Source organism: Phalangium opilio, unplaced genomic scaffold (genome assembly GCF_054372755.1).
Source record: "Phalangium opilio isolate 3A_F unplaced genomic scaffold, DU_Popi_V2 ptg000037l_1, whole genome shotgun sequence".
NCBI classification, from domain to species: Eukaryota; Metazoa; Arthropoda; class Arachnida; order Opiliones; family Phalangiidae; genus Phalangium; species Phalangium opilio.
The window spans coordinates 7,219,872-7,235,831 of record NW_028324160.1 but is presented as its reverse complement, the minus strand read 5'-3'; the positions used below and the strand labels follow the sequence as shown (position 1 = coordinate 7,235,831).

At 41.0% G+C, this 15,960-nt stretch overlaps 2 protein-coding genes and 1 long non-coding RNA gene across 4 annotated transcripts; all 3 read right to left on the bottom strand.

The window, feature by feature from the left end:
• Nucleotides 1-5,645: 5,645 nt before the first annotated feature.
• LOC149684073 (uncharacterized) lies at nt 5,646-8,830 on the bottom strand. Its single transcript, XM_089871338.1, has 2 exons — nt 8,545-8,830; nt 5,646-5,803 (listed from the first exon to the last, which is right to left on the bottom strand). The coding sequence occupies exons 1-2, from the start codon at nt 8,705-8,707 to the stop codon at nt 5,646-5,648; spliced, it is 321 nt and encodes a 106-aa protein (XP_089727464.1). The 5' UTR covers nt 8,708-8,830.
• A 2,670-nt stretch (nt 8,831-11,500) lies between these two features.
• LOC149684072 (uncharacterized) lies at nt 11,501-13,211 on the bottom strand. Of its 2 annotated transcripts, none has more exons than XR_016384166.1 (3): nt 13,025-13,211; nt 11,702-12,937; nt 11,501-11,638 (listed from the first exon to the last, which is right to left on the bottom strand). It is a non-coding gene; the product is annotated as an uncharacterized LOC149684072 (long non-coding RNA). The 2 variants fall into 2 exon arrangements; XR_016384165.1 differs by lacking the exon at nt 13,025-13,211 and having other exon boundaries at nt 11,702-12,596; nt 12,650-12,787.
• Nucleotides 13,212-13,791: 580 nt separating this feature from the next.
• LOC149684071 (uncharacterized) lies at nt 13,792-15,319 on the bottom strand. The gene is made up of 3 exons (XM_089871337.1): nt 15,134-15,319; nt 14,584-15,059; nt 13,792-13,918 (listed from the first exon to the last, which is right to left on the bottom strand). The coding sequence occupies exons 2-3, from the start codon at nt 14,857-14,859 to the stop codon at nt 13,808-13,810; spliced, it is 387 nt and encodes a 128-aa protein (XP_089727463.1). The 5' UTR covers nt 14,860-15,059; nt 15,134-15,319; the 3' UTR covers nt 13,792-13,807.
• Nucleotides 15,320-15,960: the final 641 nt, after the last annotated feature.

Genomic DNA, 15,960 nt, shown 5'->3' with positions numbered 1-15,960 from the left:
ACCTCTTATGACGTCACCAGGGTTATATTTATAATTCCGTTTAAATGAGGTATGTGAAATATCAATTTTCTTTTTCATATTACAAAATGAATAAATTTCTATACGACTTTTTACCTTGGATCTACTGTTATTATAACCCAATTGATGTTTTAAAACGAAAATTAGCCACTTTTCAAAAAACGTGGCACTAACACTTTAAGAGGTAGATTAGATTACCTTTACATAAAGGTATTTTGTAGTACCTTTAAAAGTACATCGGGAGATGCATAGAAAAAGGCTTTAGTAGTTATTAACAAGAAGGCCAAAGGGCTGGGCCTTAATAGTAGCCACATCGGTATCTATTTAATTAGCACTTAAATAAGAAGAAAATAAATATAAAAACCCCAAGCATACAAATTCTGAAGTATCCGACCCCACAGATAAAAATTGAAATGTATCCGTCCCTACAGATTAAGAAGTACCCACCCCACCTCACCCCCGACACTTTAGAGATAAAAATAAACCATAAAAACTCGAATTTTCTATCAAGTCTCTATAGCTCAGTGGTAGAGTGTCTTACTACTTTGTGAGCGACCCGGGTTCGATTCTCGAGTTCAACCTGAAAATTTTTAATTAAAATAAAATCTCTAACCGACCTCAGTTATCCCTATTGGTGGGTTAAGGTACTATAGAGTTCCTTTTAAGCTCAAATCTGACGATAACGAAAGCGACAACCCCGGTCACTACTACTACTACTACTACGTCTCGGGTCAAACTAAGCGCCTCACGGTATACTACAATGTGGCTAAAACGTACTGTGTTTTTTACAGTGTAGATAATAAGTTTTTCAGTAATCTATGGTAAATTATTTACCGTTCTGAGTGACGATGACGTCGCAGAGAGGTATTACTCTGGACGAATCTGTGAGTCTGTCACCGCGATCGCAATACCCAAATCGGAGAAAACCTGTTTGAAATATCTGGACCGCGTTCGCAGTTCACATAAATCAATCCTGGCTTTTACCCCATTATCATCATTAGGGTTTAAGATGTACGCGGCGATCGGCTAGGGTTATGAGAAAAGATTAGCCTCCCAATGGCAGGGTTTCCACTAAGGGTTCACGCAATTGCACTATTTCTTATCTCTTATAGGGAAACACACCACTTAAATATGATAACACATGTCGTTAAACAGCGTTAGGTAACCAATGTTTTAAAGTATGGAAGAAACGTTAATTCTGAAACCAAATTTCCCACACAAACCTGTTTTTTGGGTTTAACAATATTTTAACAGTTTCATATGCCTATGCTGATATTGCACCCAACACCTTATCGCAAGACACGGTTCAATAATGGTCTATTTGTTGAAAGAATACCAACAGAACCATTCATGCATTATTGCTATAGATTTATCTCGGAAAAAAACACCACGTATATCAAGAATTCAGCTGGAGCCTTCAACGACATAAGCACCTTTTCTCAAGGAGTAAGAAACATTTTTGGAAACTCTTGGAGGATTTAAATTTTAGCGGAAGGAATTTTGAAGAGAAAGAGGACGTAAATTCTCCGTAATGTTGTGTTCCTTGGGTGAATTTCGGATAAAATTTCATGGCATTTACAAGACTAGACAGTGTTACAAGTAGTGTTTAATATGAATGTAGGACATAATACCCCTGGACATAAAATCCAAGGTTGTGATCTCTAAGAGCATAAAAAGGCAATCCTCTTTCAAATGGTCCAAAATCCCCTGGACAACATCCCCCAAATGGATGTCTAAGACATACTAACCATGGCTAGGGACATATTCTCTCCAAAATGTATTTACAACATTTGATAAAAATATATTAGCCCTGGGTGATCTCGTACTTTTTCTATTATGATGGATTATGACTTTTAGTCTGTTTTCTAAGGGTTATTTAGTCTGTATACCGTTAAGGAAATATGTCAATAAACTTGGTCATACATAAAAGTTCTCCTAAAACTTTACCATGGTTGAAATTTTCTTTTCCGCTATGATTTGAAATTATATTCTCTTTCTGTGTTATCATTTCTCAGATTTGGATCGGGTTGGTTTTCTCGTTTGCTCTTTTAACCCTGGTTGAAATAATTCAACGCCGAATGAATGGAATTCGAAACTCAATCGTACCTTTTGCTTTCGAGAAAGTTTTTCTATACTTCGGAGCCATATTGGGAAAAGGTAAACATCTATTCAGATGATGATTATGTAGAAATGCTCGAGGGATAGGGTTATGAAGAATGGACGGTGAATTATAGCAGTGAACACGAATGAGAAGGAGACCCACCCCCTTTCAAAACCTGAACCAACATGACGTCTGGCGCCTGGGCTGTGCGTCGAGGTAGGTGCGCGTGAGACAGATATTGGGCTGTGCCGTTCTAGTTACTTTCCCTCTTTGACTCTCCCTCTTATACGTGCTCACTGATTATATAGGACAAGCAAAACCGTGAGTTCTCCCGAACGGTGTTCTTTTCCACTATCTGATAATATGATCTGGACTAAGTTTAGTGCTTTGTAAAAAACGAAGAAATTTCCGAAAGATGGAAAAACGAAAGTATTTTGTTGCACGGCCAGTTCAGCACATTTTTCACACTTCCACAGTTTAACTCTATTCTCCAGTTCCCGCAATGCAACACTAATCTTGGTTTGAAAATAGTTCGGTCTAAAAACCCTATTTAACATGAACCGACTTTATTTTGTTCCACTAGGATTTGACATTTCATCGTCGCAGGCAATTCGAATTAGCGTGGGACTCTTTCTCTTGATAACTGTGATTCTCATCATGAGAGTTCCAAACGTTTTTGAGGGTCCGGATGTTCAACACTTCAACAGCTTCGGAATTTGTGAATTGGTATCTTTTATTTTATTATATTTTTGATCATAAGGAGCATCCTCACACCCTGATGTACCATTTTCTTCGAATATGACGAAGCAGTAAATAGCCAAATATTAAAGTAGGAATTTGGGGATTTACAGAAGATGAACTGACCTAAAATTAACCGGAAAGTAGCCATAAATTTCAAAGTCGCTAAGCCTTGTCTCGATGGAGGCTAAAGCGATCTGAACGATGATTTTTTTAATTGAAACTTCCGTTTCCAAGTAATTTATAGGCTTCAAAAGCCACGGTATCTAACAAAACTTGATTTCATTTCCATGCAATTAGCTTAAATATTTCATTTTTTGAGCGACATTATTCTAGTCTAGTTGGAACGGTTTCTGTAATTTTATTAACTACCGAAGACAACACACGCGACTTTCGGCAGTACAGTAAAAACCTTTACCGCATATACGCTTCTCATGACGTCATAACTGACGTTTTCGACGCGTCCATTAAGCCCGACCCCCTTTTACCAATATCATATCCTGAGAAAACGGCCTCATTTTGGATTACTAGTAGTGGTATAAATTCCTGATTACAGTAATAGATCAATTTTATAGTACACTAAGAATCGACAGGGAAAAGTTGCGCTAGCTACATTCTCCAGGGAATAACTCTTCGCTGAGTAGAATGTGGTTTTCTTATTATTATTATTATTTTTTTCTTCAGAAAGACCCTGAAATAAAGACTCTTTGCGACTTTGTTAAGAAAAACAATAAAAGAGGACGCAAGTCAAACGTTTGGCCACCGTATGTGAAGTTTGAGGATATGAAAAACATTGCGATGTACATGAACGAAGAAACGTTTTACCTTGGCTCAGCTGAGTACTTGTGCGAACCGCAAGTTTATATCACACTTCCCACTCTACCACCAGAAGCCCTCAAGCTCATCAATAAAAGGCTAGTTTTGGGGAACTATATATTTAAGCAGACTTTTGACAATATTATCTCGATTAGGCTGCTCTCTTTCGTGGAAACCCGTCAAGAAACTCCTTGGCGTCGCGTTATTGAAAGAAAATTCGCTGGAAATGAAGTGGAATCTGACAATGAAGTTCACGCCATCACCTGGAAGGAAATTCGAATGGCCTTTGCACTCTGGGCAGTAATGCTTACAGTCGCTTCTGTCGTGGCCGCAATCGAGCTACTGACAATGATCCCATTTCAATCACACAGCACTCGCAGACAAATATTTCCAATGTAAATAACACGGAATTTTGAAGACGTTAATTTTCTAAAAACCCGACCACATACTGAATGAAGTAAACGATTAGTGTATATCCCAGCAAAATGGTAACGTTCAAAACATAACCATAATAGTGACGAATAAAAAGGAACTTTAAATGTAACAAACACAAATCAGAGAGAATTTATAATTGGGAGTGTTGTAACGGCTCATGGAGAGAGAACGCGAGAGAGAACGCAAGAGATAACAATAAAACAACTTTATTATTATTAGACCACCAGACCGAATGCGTCTTTTACGTTGTTAAGATAAGGTATATATACATAATTTAAAAAACATGTGAGAAGGTTAAAACATAGGCAACATATTAGTAGATTATTTTTTTTCATTATTGGAGGAGTTCCAACACCTCCCCTTTTAAGTAAAATTGTAGGACTTCTGGCGGGGAACCATGATAATTCGCTCGGGTATCTTCTTTACTCTTCCTGACCGCCGTACTTCCTCATCCTTGGCGTCTGCATCTGGTATGTTGAACCGTACATGGCGTTCGGGAGCGGGCACTGTGGTCCCAGCAGGAACTCGGTCGGGATCTACTCTTCGGTCTGGGATGGGTAGATCGAAGGTGTCCATGAATACCGAGTAGGGATTGCCCTTTGGATCGTTGTTCAGACGGTGGTAAAGTTGATTGGCATGGAACTTCTTATTAGTGGCATCATCCATAAGAACATCATAAACTACGCCTTTGACCGTTTGAATTCTCCCTGGATACCACGTCTTTGACTGGTGTTGCCGAGCATAGACTAGGTCTCCGACTTTGAAGGTGCGTCGTCGAGCTCCATGATGACGGTTGAATTGTCGTTCCATGGTTGGATTGCGTTCTGATGACGGAGAGACCGGCGGATGTAGGAGGTCTAGCTCTGTACGGAGTGTTCGGCCCAAGAACAGTTCTGCAGGGCTTTTCTGGTCTATACTGTAGTTAGGGGTTGAGCGATAAGACAGCAGGAAGACGTCTAGCATATAAGGGACATCTCCTTCGCCCTTGAGTTTCTCTAGTGCCCTCTTGAAGGTGTCCACGAAACTTTCCGCCTGCCCATTAGATTGCGGATGGTAGGGCGGGGAGAAGATATGCTGGATTCCTTTGCGGGAACAGAACGAGGCGAAGTCGTGTGAAGTAAACTGGGTTCCGTTATCGCTCACCAGTACTTCCGGATAACCATAGCGTGCGAAAAGGTTATTCAGGACGGATATGGTGGCGGATGACGTGGTGGTTTTCATGTCGAAAATCTCGGGATACTTGCTATAGGCATCGACGACTATAAGATACTGGTGGCCGTTATGGGGACCGGCGTAGTCGATGTGTATCCTCTGCCAGGGCTTCACGGCTTTCGGCCAGGAATGCAACAGAGTCTTGACAGGCAACTTTGCTGCAGAGCGACATTTGGAACATTTCTTCACGAAGTCTTCAATTTGAGCGTCCAGAAAAGGCCAGTAGGCGTGAGCGCGAGCCAAAGATTTCATCCTACTGGTTCCAGGATGTCCTCGGTGAAGTAGTTTCAGGACGGTTGCTCGTAATGGGTAAGGTATTACCACTCTATTCTGTAGAAGCACGCAACCCTGCTCGATAGTAAGCAGGTCCTTCCTTCTGTGGAATTGTTCGAGGGCGGTTGCCTCTGGTGTCGCTCGGAGATTCTTTAATGTCGGCCAACCATTCCGAATATACCCGACGACCTTCTGTAAGACTGGATCCGCCTGGGCAGAGGATTGGATGTCATGGAAAGTGACTGGAAGCTGTCGGACTATGGCCTCCACATCGTCTGTGACTTGGAGACTTGCGAGTACGATGTCGTCGTCCGGAGAGGAATGTGACGATATAAGCCTGGACAGGGCGTCTGCCTGCCCGAAAGAGGTAGTCTTGCGATATTCTATCTTGAAGTCATGGGCGATAAGAATGAGTGCCCAGCGTTGAAGACGGTTAGCAGTATGTACCGGTACGCCTTTCTTGCTTCCAAAGATTGCTAACAGCGGTTTATGGTCCGTGAGCAGAGTAAAGCGGCGCCCATAGAGCATTTTGTGGAACTTCTTGACCGCGAAGGTAAGCGCGAGACCTTCCTTCTCAATTTGGCTATAGTTCTTTTCCGCAGGGGTCAATGCCCGTGATACATGAATTGACCCATCTGGCATGCGATGTTGGAAGACCGCCCCAAGTCCATAATCGGAGGCATCAGCAGCGACAATGATGTCCAGTGTAGGATCATAATGCGTTAAAAGGAGATCTGATTGAAGCGTCATCTTCAGTTCCTCGAAAGCGTGCTGACATTTAGGTGTCCAAGACCAAGTCCGTTTGGATTCCAATAGTTCGTCCAGTGGTTGTCTCATGAAACGCATATTATTAACGAAGACCTGGTAATAGTTTACCATTCCCAAAAATGAACGTAACGTTGGCAGGTCAACTGGTGCTGGCATGTGGACAATAGCCTTGATTTTCTCAGGGTCGGGCCGTCGACCAGCGCTATCAATAATGAATCCCAGATATTTTATTTGTGTCATGAATAGCTTACATTTCTCGAGGCGAAGGCGGAATCCATAATCTTTAATGCGGGAGAGTACTTCTTTGAGGTGTCGCTGGTGATCTTCGAAGTTACGGCTGACAATGATTATGTCATCGAGGTAAGCGGTTGCGAATTCAAGTCCAGCAAGCATCTGGTCCATTATTGTTTGGAAAGTTCCCGGAGCGGATTTCACCCCAAACGGAAGTCTCTGATATTGGAAGTTCCCGAGATGAGTGGAAATGGTACAAAGTGGTTTAGACTCGTCGTCCAGTTCTACTTGTAAGTATGCTTCAGATAGATCCAATTGGGAGAAAAGTTTTCCCCCGTTGAGTGTCGCAAATATGTCTTCCGGCAACGGTAATGGGTGTTGGTTGAGTTCTATGGTCTCATTCAGGCCGGTGGAAAAATCTGCGCACAGACGGGTAGTGCCGTTAGGTTTTCTTACGCTTACGATCGGTGCTGCCCAATCAGTGTGCTCAACGGCTTTCAGGACATTTGACTCTTCCAGTCGTTTGATCTCCATTTCGATAGTTTTGCGAGCAGCGAACGGAACTGGCCTAGCTCTACGGTATACTGGAGTACTTCCGGGTTTGAGAGTAAGGCGAGCTTTCGCTTTAGTACACAGCCCCAAACCGTCCTCGAAGACATCCGGAAACTCGTTCTTCAGCGTCGCAAGGCATTCGGCGACAGGTGAGGCAGTACAGAGGTTAATGGCTTGAGTACAGAGTCGAGAGCATTGTCGTAAGCTATCCAGAAGACCGAAGAAATCCAGGGTTTCCACTCCCAGAAGGTTTAGGGATCCGTCTTTTGCCAAGTAGAAGCTGTGTTGAATTTCTGCTGGTCCCAGTTTAAATTTTGCCGTTGCTTTCCCAAGGAATGTAGTGCTTGATCCATCGAATAGCACTCCTTGCTCGCTGCAGGGGGTTAACTTCGGCTTACCAATTCGTTCGTAAGTCGCCTCATTGATAATGTTGCCTTCCGCTCCACTGTCCAAGTAGAAAACTACGGGAACGTCGTTAACCAAGAATTCCCCAGTTATGAGTTTCGAAGGTCGCATGGAATTCAGGCTGACTGTATTTATCTGGTTTTTGTCTGGTTTCCGGTGTCCGGATACTCGTTTCTGATTTTCGCATTGACTAGCGACGTGACCTGTTCGAGAGCATTTATGGCATTCAGTCTTAGCGTGCGTGCATTCCCTGACCCAGTGCATCTCTCCGCATCAAAAACAGGCGTATGGCGGCGGTTTCGAAGATCTTTGAGATGACTTGGCTCTCCGCTTCTCGGGAGATCTGGAAGGATGCCGTACAGAAGTCTTCCGACGACGGAAGCTGTTGATCGGCGTGGCCTTTGCTTGGAAAACCGTCTGTTCAGTCTTCGTAGCGACGATGGTCAGGACTTCGTCAATTACATTCTTGAGTTCAATGTTGGCCTCGGTATTTAGTCGTTGCAGGATTCTGGTTCGTATGGATTCGTCTTCTGGTCGGGAGAGCCCACAGAGGGAAACCAGAATTCCGAATTGATCTTCTTTCAAATCGGAGAAATTGAAACGCTTTAGAAGTAGTTTAACGCGATTAAAATACGGGCCATAATCTTCATCCAAGTGACGCTGGATCCGCATTAGGTTGAATCTTTCTATGAAGAGTGTCTGTTTCTTCCCGAAAAGTTTCTTGAGGTTCTCTACTGTCGTTGCATACGGGTAGTCGGTTGGCTCTTTGGGCATACAGGACCGATTATACTCGCTGAAGGCTTCGTTAGACAGTTTCGAGACCAGATACTTGACTTTGGCAACGTCGGTCAGATTGGGGACACTAATATCCACGAGATAGTCAAATCTCTTCAGCCATTGTTCCAATTTGTCGCCATCGTGTTCATCAGGCTCGAAGATTGGAATGTCAAGGCAAGCTATCGTGGATGTGGGTGCTGGAGTCGAAGTTGACGGACCGGCGGGACCGGCGGTTCCTGTTGTCTGGAGTAGAAGGTCGATGATCCTTTGGTTCTGTTTCTGGGACGCTATTTGCTGCTGCATAAACGCGTTCAACACGTCTCCCAGAGCGGACGAGGAGGAGGCCTCGGAGGATCCGCTTTCCTGGACCTGCTTCGGCATGTTCTCGGAATCAGTATCGCGACTTTACCCGAAAGACCGTAACGCGACTATACCCGAAAGACCGTAAAGCGAAACCCCACTTCTGACACCACTGTCGTAACGGCTCATGGAGAGAGAACGCGAGAGAGAACGCAAGAGATAACAATAAAACAACTTTATTATTATTAGACCACCAGACCGAATGCGTCTTTTACGTTGTTAAGATAAGGTATATATACATAATTTAAAAAACATGTGAGAAGGTTAAAACATAGGCAACATATTAGTAGATTATTTTTTTTTCATTATTGGAGGAGTTCCAACAGGGAGTTGAAACTGAGGAATATTATGTAGCTCAAAAATCACGTGATCAACATAACTGGCCAGGTCTATTTCCGGTAAAATCCATGTAGTGGGTCTAGTATGTTTCGGGAGGGTCTCTAGGGGAGATGGACACCACCTTTTTAGCGCAAGGGTAACGTCTGACTTAAAATAGCTCCAGATGGCGCCAGTCGCACTTGAAATCGCTGTTGAGGACAAACTTTAAAATTAATGGAGTGTCATATGAGCGGAAATTTACCTGACCAGTTTTAGCGACGCAGACTACTTGTTTGAGCTACATTGTATTTAGCACTGTCAAGGGCAAAAGCTTCCACTCCTCCACTCCCTATTATTAATTCTCTCTGCTCAAACAAACAAAAAATACTTGCAATATAACTAACATTAATTTTCAGGATTCAAATTTCAATAGCTCCTATTGGAGACAATGGGAAATACATTAAACGTAACTAACAAGTATTTTCTTGATTAAATATTAATGAGCATATATAATTGCAAATGAAAAATGTTTTCTCGGAAACAAACAAATATTTTGGTAATAATTGTAAATGTTCACACATTGAACAAAATATATATTTGTTTTCAATACACTTATGTTTTTACGTGATAAAAATATGTTTTCGATGTATTCAACATTAAACATATAAAATTTTCAAGGTTTTTAACTATTTTAGATAAACAAAACGTTGAAGGAATATTAAGCTAAGCTTTCTATTTTAGTTGCCAATTTTTACAATTTTGTTTTTTAAAAACGCACAATTAGAATCGTCCCCGACTCGTTGCAGCTTTTGTAATGTTTAATTTTAGCTTTATAGCTGAAATGAGTTAAATTGCTAAGCTAATCATGTTAAGTAATTATCTTTAAATAAAAAATAGTTTGCAATGAATGTGCTTTTTCGGGAATACGTGAATTGCACTCAATATGTTATCAATACAACTAAATGTATCTTATTGAATCAAATTCAATTGACTCATGGAAAAATAATGAAGTTTAATGTACTCTAACTGCCCCTAACAAAAAAATGTTTTCAATGTTACTAACAAATTCAGTCAGAACCCATAGGACCCTGTACAAATATTTTTAATGTATCTAACACGTATATATTTGAAAAAAAATCATCTATTGCACTCAATTAAAGTGTTTTCAGTATAACCAAGAAGTGATATCTAGTTTATTAGGGAGAAGGTATAAGATGCCTAAGTAGTCACGCGCTAGAGGTGGGAGCCCGCAGTCAAATCTTTGGGTTATCCGTAAAAAACCCAACCCACCCGCGGGTGGATATGGGTGGGTAGAAAAAATTAGCGGGTGGGTATTTCGGGTCTTTTTAGCTGAACATATGTTGCGGGTACCACGTTAGAGGGTGGGTGCTACGGCTACCCAAAATGAAGCGTGTCACATTTCAATAGGACTTTGACGTCATTTTTTGCCTATTGGGGCTCCTCAGTCTACAAATTCTTTACTCAAAACAAAAAAGTTCTTATCAATGGGATGTGTTTTAACTCTTTTAACTACCCCATCTAAACATTAGTATGGTATCTTGTCAGTAGCCGAGATAGCCACCAATTATTTGAGCTCGTGTAATGTGCATGTTTTAAGCGAATGTATCATTTTGCATTACTTAAATTTCATTAACGTATACGTTGTCAGCTTGAGCGACCGCGGTAGTTGTGGTGTCTGTAGGCATGTCGCGAGCACCGGATTTGACTAAGTTGACTAAAAATGACCTTAAGCTATTGATCGAAAACAATTCTGAAACTAGTCGTGTCTCATTTAATGTAAACGAAAGGGGAAAATCGGTGGTTTGGACCTCCTTCGATGTCGTTTTCGTGGACGGTAAAGCGGCGGGGTTCGTTCGATGTGTAAAATGTAGTTCAATACTGTCGTGGGACGCAAAGAATGGAACCCACTCCTTGTTGAACCACGTTCAGTCATGCGAAAGGCAGCACCAAATTGTCCGACGCGTCTCGACTTCATCTAGCGTTATTGTCTCAGATGTGCCGCGAAAACCTATCTCAGACCTTGCGAAAGATGACATAAACCAAACTGTCGTAATTGGATTAGCACAAGATCTACGACCACTTTATAGTGTAGAATCGAAAGGCTTCTTACGTATCGTGCAAGCCTTCTCAGACTTTGGAGCTCGCCATGGACACGTTGACGTAAAAAACATCTTGCAACATCGTAAAACGCTAAAAGACAAACATCTCAACTCTGTAGTATCCCATTTGAAAGGTAACATCATGACATCCTTGCAGGGGTCACTGTCCTACCCACGATTCTCATTTACAACGGATATGTGGACCGATCAATACAAACAACGGCACTTTTTATCCCTGAGTATACACTTCATTGATCATACATTTACCTTAAAGAACAGCCTTCTAGCCGTAGAAGAGTTCCCAGATGAAAAGAAATCCACTATAAATATTCGAGGTGAATGTACAAGGATTTTGCAAAGTTATTTTCCCTCTGACGACGCGAGTACAATTATGGATCATTCTACTGCGGTTACCGATGGTGGGTCAAATATGGTTGGAGTTTTCCCACGTCGCTTACCATGTCAATGTCACGTTCTGAATTTGGTGCTTGAGCACTCGTTTAAAGACAAAGCCCTTACCGAACATTTCCCAGCTATTAAGAGCTCGATTGATGGTGTGAAAGCGTTAGTTACTTACTTTAAAAAGGCCGGGTTAAATTCTAAGCTCCCTTATACTTTGAAACAAGACGTCACCACGCGTTGGAACAGCAAATTGATTATGCTCGAGTCATACCAGAAACTGTCCCTACCGGTCAAAGAAATACTTCTAAAAATGCATCAGTTGCATAGAATTACGGGCATCGACGATGACCTGGTTACTGAACTAGTAACAATGTTACGCCACTTTCGAACGTGTTCAGAGAAGCTCAGCGCCGATAAATGCCCAACAATTAACATTGTGGTTATTTGTTACGAAGTCCTACGAGATGAATTATCTCCTAAGGCCGACGATTCAAGAATGTTTGCCAACTTCAAAACATCGGTCCAAGGATGGTTCGACAAGTACTGCCAATCGGATCCCATATACTACGCTGCTTGCATGTTACACCCAAAGTAAAATTCTGAATTCGTTTAATTAAAGGAATCGACAATTGAATACCCGGGGTGACCTATTGAAGCTTGTGTGCGAGTTTTCGTAGGGTTAGCAGTGCACCCTACGAAAACTCGTGCATGGTTAGTAGAGCTCTATGTGATGGAAGGTAAGCTTCAATAGGCCCCGCCCACGGATATACAATTGTCGATCCCTTTAAGTGACCCACAATTACATTTAAGCGTTGTCCGTTATGTTATGCGTTCTTCGCCAAGTCTTCAGTTAAATTGTGGGTTTTATGGTTTTGAATTAGTACTGATTCCACAGTTTCGAGTTTAGATATAAAAAGTTGCAGTTTACTAGTGAAGAAATACGCGAAGCAGCTAAAAAGTTACTAAGAAACTGGATGGATATAGTAACGCCTACTAGTGACATCACGGAGCGCCTCACCTCCATGGCAAAGCAGGATGAAGGTCCACCATCAAAAATGCCCCGAACTTTCCTTGAGAAATTCGAAGATCACGAAGACGAAGACGAAGACGAAGACGAGCTTACCATTTATATTGGACATTCGCTACCACGTTCAGGTTTTCCACCCTAAGTTCAATGTGTCATATAACGAAACAATGATATTACTTTGTCCCTATTAAACAGATGTGGCGGAATTTGATCTCCTGGAATTCTGGAAGAAATCGTTACAATTTCCGACACTACGCAAAGTTGCGTCTTGGGTTTTAGCTATTCCGGCCTCGGAGGCCACAGAAGAAAGAACCTTTTCCAGCACAGGAACAATTTTAAGCCCTAGAAGAACCGAGCTTCATAGCGCGACAATGTCCGATATGACTTTTGTACATAACAATTACCATAATTACTACATTGATCAAAATAAATAAGTACAGGTACTGAATAGTCTAAGAGTATAATTTTCACCTTTCAAGTGCCCTACTAGAACGATGTATATACTTTTGTGTTTACCCATGGTTACCTATGGATAACCCATGGGTGGGTAATCCTTTCAGCGGGTGTACCCGGGCGGGTACGGGTAGGGTTTTTAGTCTTGCGGGTTTGGGTGGGTAATTTCATCATGGGCTAAATAATGCGGGCGGGTACTGGCATATTTGTGGTGAGCGGGTGCCCAACTCTATCACGCGCTATAGTCCCAGTCCCTCTTTCAAAATACAAGGGGGGAAGTAAAATGAGGCCGGGCTAGTTTTCCTCTCCTCAGTCGGAAAATAATTAATTTTTGTCATTCGCGTTGCGCTGAAGAGAGTTTTTTAGAACCAATGATATGCTGGTTGTAATTTAGAGGCGGTCATTAACTTCGGACCTACGTTTGGAATGGAGATAAAGCTGGAAATGTGGCGAATTAATACCTTCTCCTTAATAAACTAGATATCACTTCTGGTTTAAAAACGAGTGTTGTTCTTCTTTAGTTTGGTTTTATTATAAACACTGAATAAAGATTTGACGAAAGTCGATCAGCACTATAAAATTTGTTATGAATGTAACGAACAAATTCAAGTGATCACCCACAGAATATTTTCAATGTAAATTACGTTTATTTTCTGAAATAAAATTTAGTGAGCACTTTTTGAACACTAGAAAACGAATCTTGCTTTACACTCTTTTATCAAGATGAAGGTATCGCGAATCCAAATTTCAGATATTTACTCGCTTTTGCACATTAAGATGCCGACTTTAAAAGTTCCACAACTATTTAAACCTCCGATCTCTTGGGGCTTTGTAATGTTTCTTAGAACTAGTCGTGCAATGTGAAACGATTATAACAGACCCTTTTAAAAAATCGAGGTAAAATACTGCGCCCTGCAAATGCAGTTAGGCTTAGATAATTGAACTAAACAATTAACTGGATATTTAGAACTACTTAAAGTGAGGATGAAGTAGAAAATCAAGTGATTTTTTTATCGATTCTTCTACTAATTATAGGACACGTCTGCATAGTGAAACATTTAGAAAATACTTCCGAATGAATTTAAAATTCAAATTAGGTTCAGATTTTAAGGATAATTTGAAATAAGCCCCTCTGACCAATTGCGTAACGCCTTGCCTTCCAGTAAACAAAATTCTCGTGGCACGCGCCATGCCTCGCACCACGATTATCACATCACGCGGAAATTATATCAAATCTCGTGATAAATTTCATTTGACACGGAACATGCCACGAAAATTTTGTTAATAAAAAGGCAGGGCGTTACGCGATTGGTCCGAGGGGCTTACTTCAAGTTATCCATACAATCTGAACCTAATTTGAATTTTAAAATCTGTCTGAAGTATTTCCTGAATGTTTCACTATGTAGACTGGTCTTAAAATTAGTAGTAGAATCGATAAAAAATCATTTGATTTTCTACCTCACCCTCCCTTTAAATAATAATTCGTTTTGGGTCGATATTTTAACTTTAACACTGGGCTTTTTAAGTATTACAAACATTTACTTCCAAAAAACGAAATAAAAACAAAATTAACTTACATTTCCATAGTGTAATTCATCAAGAGTTTGCCTCTGTAGTCGGACGTTAACAGTCTGCGCATTCCTGTAGTATTCCATGCGCGGCAAAGCCTCGTGGGTCGCTTGATTTTGACCATCGTCCAAGTCGAAGAAAAAATCGGGAATAATAGAAGTCGTCGTTAATTGAGCCAAACTGACCCTATGACTGGACGCGGGGACCGTCGCGGTTCTGGACAAATCATCAATTTCATCCGCGGTCCTTCCAGAAAGCATGGGATTTTCGAAAGTTCTCGGCATTTTGGTGACCTCAAACCGGTGTGGTTTAACTCCATCATTTTGATATTGTCGCAACAATGCTTCGACTGACTTTGATTTCTACCTCGTGAGAATTTACGTCGTTTATAATCGCGACATCATTAAGCCGATTTTGCTCCAGATATTTAGATGACACGAACAAAAGTAAGAAGTGTATAATACTTCTCGAGAGAAGTGTCAAACTAATGGAGATAGTAAAATTGTAACAATTCAGCAAAGTTAATGGTGCAATTTGAGTCGAACGTCAAAACTTTACATCTCTTTCCTTGGTGAACAGGCGTGCACAGTATTAATTCTACAAAACTCGTAGAGAAATTAGTATACGTTATCTACCGCTAACCCAACTCTTTTTATGGTTCAACAAAATACGGGCCCAGATATTTCTTAACCAACTCACATACGTTATTTTTTCAAGGGAATTTTTAACTCAAGTATAGCACTGTAATACTCAAAATCTTTGTCCATTCTGTCAAAGAGGATATACAATAGAGGAGTAGAAATTTCTGGTATTCAGTTTTCGTTTTGCCACTGGGTTTCTAGGTTGTCTAAATATCACTCCCTGATTCTATCGAGGAGATACAGTAAGGCAGACGATATTTTTCAACCAATAATGAAATGTCTTGTAGTATAGAAGGCAATCAGCCAATGGGGAAAAAACCGGAAATGAATAGTTAAAATTTGGCGAGATATTCCCCTATGAATTGGTAAAGGCTAAAGTGTCAACTCCTTTACTGTACACCCTCTATGTATCTAATAGACAATAACGTGACTTACCCAGTGTTTCTCAAACGCTGTGTTGCTACACATTAATGTGTTATCAGATTTGAATACTGTGTCATAGTTTATCAAACAAAAATGTGCCGCAACATTGAAACACTTATCTAGCCGTTGCTTACAAATTACTCAGTTCACGGAATACTAATTGTCCGTTAAAGAGTAACACCCTTCTTCTAGTATCACCTTCTGTTAAAACTTACATGAAATCATCCCGTCGGAACGCAACACAGCCGATTAATAACCGTGACGTCAATGATTGGCATTTAAATTCATGCTTATTTGCATCCCCTCTTCTGTTTTCGTTCT